The sequence below is a fragment of the Hippocampus guttulatus genome, chromosome 2 (genome assembly GCF_054856545.1).
Source record: "Hippocampus guttulatus isolate MCC_2025c chromosome 2, RoL_Hgut_1.0, whole genome shotgun sequence".
Classification (NCBI taxonomy): Eukaryota; Metazoa; Chordata; class Actinopteri; order Syngnathiformes; family Syngnathidae; genus Hippocampus; species Hippocampus guttulatus.
The window spans coordinates 5,732,501-5,737,910 of NC_141262.1; the positions used below are offsets into that span (position 1 = coordinate 5,732,501).

General features: G+C 46.2%; 1 protein-coding gene across 1 annotated transcript; it reads left to right on the forward strand.

Annotated features, from left to right (window-relative positions):
- Nucleotides 1–1,539: 1,539 nt before the first annotated feature.
- LOC147208306 (uncharacterized) lies at nucleotides 1,540–2,910 on the forward strand. The gene is made up of 2 exons (XM_086106103.1): nucleotides 1,540–2,421; nucleotides 2,629–2,910. The coding sequence occupies exons 1-2, from the start codon at nucleotides 1,540–1,542 to the stop codon at nucleotides 2,908–2,910; spliced, it is 1,164 nt and encodes a 387-aa protein (XP_085962229.1).
- Nucleotides 2,911–5,410: the final 2,500 nt, after the last annotated feature.

Here is a 5,410-nt window from a genome sequence, read left to right on the forward strand (position 1 = left end):
ACCTTGATGAAAAATGGGCTACTGGAACAAAGCGGAGATGGGCGAGATGCAATAACATGGCTCTGTTGGAATGCTACTACTCAAGCAACCCTAGTCAGAGGGGTTACATGCAGAGAATGTGGGCTAAATGGTTACTTCGAAACCCACAGTCACAGTTGACAGTGTGAATGCAGCACTGAGGGCGATCCCTACCGTAACGATCACGGAAACCAATGAGCTGATATACGCTTCAGCATCAGTGATCCTAGAGATGCTTGGCTATAAGAGCAACCATGGAAGCCATGAGATACGTTACCCACCATGGAAAAGACGGTTGGAGGCTAAGATCAAGGCAGCTCGGAAATATGTGAGTCAATTGACGGAGGCCCAGAGAGGTGTGATGAAAAGGCCGAGACCCGAGAGGTACATCCAGATGACCATACCTGAAGCACTCGAAACTGCCAAACAAAGGCTCCAAGCCTTGTCCAGCCGCCTAAAGCGGTACACGAAAGAGAATGAGGCCAGACGAATAAACAGGCGGTTCGCAACACAACCTGCGAAAGTGTACGCTCAGTGGCAGGGTCCTAACAACAGAGCTGACCCACCAAGACTGGAAACTGAAAGGTACTGGAAAGGCATATGGGAGAAGGAGGTTGCACATAACAGCAGTGCACAATGGCTGGTGACCCTGAGAGAGGAACACAGCAACCTCCCTGAACAGAACCCAGTTACCATAACAGTGGCAGACATACAGGAAAGAGTCAGCACGAGGCTGGGACATGGTCCACACCTACTGGCTGAAGAAACTCACAGCACTCCATGAGCGCCTAGCAGCACAAATGCTGCTGAGCTGCTGAGGGATGGGACTCACCGGCTAACCGAAGGGCGAACGATCCTGATCATGAAGGATCCCTCAAAGGGTGCAGTCCCATCCAACTATTGGCCAATAACCTGTCTCTCCACAACATGGAAGCTCATGTCAGGCATCATTGCGGCTAAGATAAGTGGACACATGGATCAATACATGAGCGAAGCACAGAAGGGCATTGGTAGAGATACCAGAGCGAAGCACAGAAGGGCATTGGTAGAGATACCAGAGGAGCCAAACATCAGCTCCTGGTTGACAGAACAGTCGCACAAGACTGCAGGTCCCGACATACCAGGCTGTGCACAGGTTGGTATGTTGATTACAAGAAAGCTTTTGACTCGATGCCACATACATGGATCACTGAATGCTTGGAGTTGTATAAGGTGAACAGGACCCTAAGAGCCTTCGTTGCGAACTCGATGAGGATGTGGAAAACCACACTTGAAGCCAATGGCAAGCCACTTACCCAAGTGTCCATCAAATGTGGCATATACCAAGGTGATGCACTCTCCCCACTGCTGTTCTGCATAGGACTGAACCCCCTAAGCCAAGTAATCACCAAGACACGCCTCAGAAATGGAGCTACGATCAGTCACCTCCTCTACATGGATGACATAAAGCTGTATGCTAAGAGCGAAAGGGACATAGACTCCCTGATCCACACATCCAGGATCTACAGCAGCGACATCGGGATGTCATTCGGGCTTGAGAAATGTAGTCGGATGGTGACTAAGAGAGGAAAGGTCGTCCACACTGAAGGGGTCTCACTCCCTGAAGGAACAATAGCAGACATTGAGGACAGCTACAAGTACCTCGGTATACCACAAGCCAATGGCAACCTCGAACTGGCAACAAGGAAAGCGGCTACGGCCAAATACCTCCAGCGAGTGAGGCAAGTCCTAAGAAGCCAGCTCAATGGCAAGAATAAAACCCGGGCAATAAACAGCTATGCCCTGCCAGTGATCAGATACCCTGCAGGAATAATAAGGTGGCCAAAGGAAGAGATTCAGACCACGGACGTTAAGACCCGAAAGCTCCTAACCATGCATGGAGGGTTCCATCCCAAATCCAGCACCCTGAGACTGTACGCAAGCCGAAAGGAAGGAGGCCGGGGACTAGTGAGTGTGAGAGCCACTGTCCAGGATGAAACATCCAAGCTCCATGAATACATCAAGGAGAAGGCTCCAACGGATTACGTACTCAGAGAATGTCTGAGACAATGGGGAACAGAAGATGAGGCGCTGGAAGAGGGACCATCATGGGAGGACAAGCCCCTACACGGGATGTACCACCGGACCATAACTGAAGTGGCTGATCTCAAGAAGTCCTATCAGTGGCTAGAGAGGGCTGGCCTGAAGGACAGCACAGAGGCACTCATCCTGGCTGCTCAGGAGCAGGCCCTGAGCACCAGAGCCAATGAGGCCCAGATATACCACACCAGACAAGACCCAAGGTGTAGGTTGTGCAAAGAGGCACCTGAGACGATCCAACACATAACTGCAGGGTGTAAGATGCTGGCAGGGAAAGCCTACATGGAACGCCATAACCAGGTGGCTGGCATAGTCTACCGAAACATCTGTGCGGAGTATGGACTGGAAACCCCAAGGTCAAAATGGGAAACACCTCAGAAGGTGGTGGAGAATGACAGAGCGAAGATCCTGTGGGACTTCCAGATCCAGACTGACAAGATGGTAATGGCGAACCAACCAGATATCATGATCATAGATAAAGGGCAGAGGAAAGCCGTTGTAGTGGATGTAGCGGTCCCAAGTGATGGAAACATCAGAAAGAAGGAACACGAGAAACTCGTGAAATACCAAGGGCTCAGAGAAGAGCTGGAGAGAGCCTGGAAGGTAAAGGTGACAGTCGTGCCTGTGGTGGTCGGAGCACTCGGGGCAGTGACCCCCAAACTAGATGAGTGGTTGCAACAGATCCTGGGAACAACATCGGACATCTCAGTCCAGAAATGTGCAGTGCTGGGAACAGCAAGGATACTGCGCAGAACCCTCAAGCTTCCTGGAGGACCCGAGCTGAATGAGGGACGGACACCACCCGAGGGGTGAGACGAGGATTTTTTTTAAATATACGTATATATATATATATATATATATATATATATATATGATAAAGAGAGAATGAGATCATCATAGTTGTTGGTACTTATGTACTGTAGTTATGTATGTATGTTATGAAGACACTTAAAGTGCGCAAAAGAGTGCAAAATATGTCTCCATTAAATGCAATTTTTTAAAAAAAGGATAAAGCAGTATATATTTATTGTTTTGTTACTGAAGGTTTGAAAATGGAAATGCTTTTTACAAACGTTGCTGCTTTCCGGCATTTACTGAAAGATGGGACTGTGGGGGGGCTTTGATGAAATATCGCACCACGTAAAACTTGCAGCTGATTGTCGGGAATATTTGAAAGGTTTTGTATGACAGGAGGCTTTTCTAGTTGGTCTCATGTTTGAATAATTAAGAGCAGTGATGATGATGATTAGACTTTCACCTTCAATTAAAACAGTCGTCTTTACTTTCCTGTTAACTTTATTCTCACTCTTAAGCCCCTCAAGTCATGAGGGTTTGCTGACTTGCCAGTTATTGAGCATTTATTGGGATGTTTGCTTGGCCTGCTTACTATAAAAAGACAAGGAAGTGATGTGCATATATTCTTTTTGAGATGTAAATGTGCTGTTGATGCAATTATGACTGGACGAGCTTGTGCTCCCAGGATGACGTGCCGCTCTTTATACACTTGTGCATAAATTGATATCATGAGGGCATTGATTTGCATTCCACACTGAAAGTTGGAGCACCCTTATTTAAACATTACGTTTTCAAGTTAAATATAAACTTTTAAACAATCCGTCAGTCAGCTATCTACTCACAAACAAAACTTGGTTATCTTGGTTGTCAGGCATGTTTTGTTTAGATTAAGCTGGAGCGCTGTGAGGGCGGACCTTTCGTGGGATACTGCATTTCTGACCTCTCGCAGTCTTGAATGCAGCTTTAAATGGAGAAATATTGTGCTTCAAAAAAATTCCACCGTTCCATCTTTGTTTTGGTTACAAGTTTGTGATATGCTTTTGTCAGCCCTTTTAATTAAGCCACCATGGGATATACTTGTGAGAACAGAGTCCTGCGTGGGGGAGAAAAGCAAGTGGCCTTTTAGACAGTAAATTTACGACATACTTTTGGTGATAACCACCGCCGCGTCAACAACTTCACTGAGCAAGTAAATAAGTTCCGCTTATCAGAGGCAAAACTGTTATCAAAAGCTAAACCGTGCCTCCAGCATTCACTGCTGCTCTGCTTGCATTTTGGCTTTGACGAGGCAGGGGTGTTGTGTCACAGGGAATGGGAATTTTTCTGCTTTTTTCAAACAGTGTTGAAACCTGGAATCTCTGACTTGAATGTGGCGCTGGATCTTCAGTCAGCCTGACAGCTGAGTCAGTGTGGGTGCGTGGGGGTGGGGGGGTGTGGGGGGGGCATTAATATATATAGTATACATTATACCCAGTAAACAGCGAAGCAAAATTGTAGAAACGCTACCTGACAGTCACATTTTCACAAAAAGGCAGGTAGATTGACTCGCTTGCTGTTTAATTTCAGAACTGATGGGTGGGGCGACACTCAAGGGACCCCCAGCTATTTGTATACAAGCCATTAAGAAGTACTTTCTCCACATATGGGTGACAAAAGCACATCTTGTCGTGTCCTTTTAGTCAGCAAAGTTCATCGTTGTGCAACGCTACTTGCAAACTGGGGGAAAAAAAGTTGTCTTTTCAATTCCAGGCAGAAAAGTTTTCAGAGTTGCAGTTCGTCCTCAAAAAACAAACAAAAACATGCAGGCAGAAGGAGGGACGAGATAGCTCCGTCCAAGCAGATGGACGCTTCCCAGGCGAGACGTTGCAGCTTGTCTGCAACCTGTTTCCTTGTTTCACCGTGGGGAGACAATTGAGCACATGTCAAGTTCTGTTCTTGTGGTGTCGTGAGATGCTTATCAAGTTCTCACAACTGGGTCGTGGCCTGGACTGTAATACACGTCATACATGCTATTGAATGCTGAGCTCATTTTAAACTGTTGGTAGCCAAAAACAGCTGCACCTACAGATGCTTGTCAGATTAATTGATGTGTTGAGACTTGCCGTGTCGTACTTGGGTTCATTGTACGGTTTTGAGGACGATTTAAACTGTAACTGTCCTAAGCGATCGCTTCACAATGTTGTGTGCGTCCATGTTTATATTTCCTCTTCACTTCTCGGTTTTTTTTCATTTCGTTTTGAACTCCAGTTTCATTTGAAATTGTCATGCATCTGCAATATTGTTTCCTCTTGCATGTTACATGCATTTTGCATCCACCTTCTAAGGCAACATGAACAAAGTAAATGTCTTGACTGAATGGACAGCTTGATGAAGCTGGATTGAGTTGAAAAGAAATTTGTTGTGTTTTCCTTGACAATAACATCATGCATAATAATACCCATTTGAATGATTTCATGGTGGCTCCTTGCATTGTTTGATTGCGCTGTTGTGGACTCAATCACTCATGGAACATAAAGTA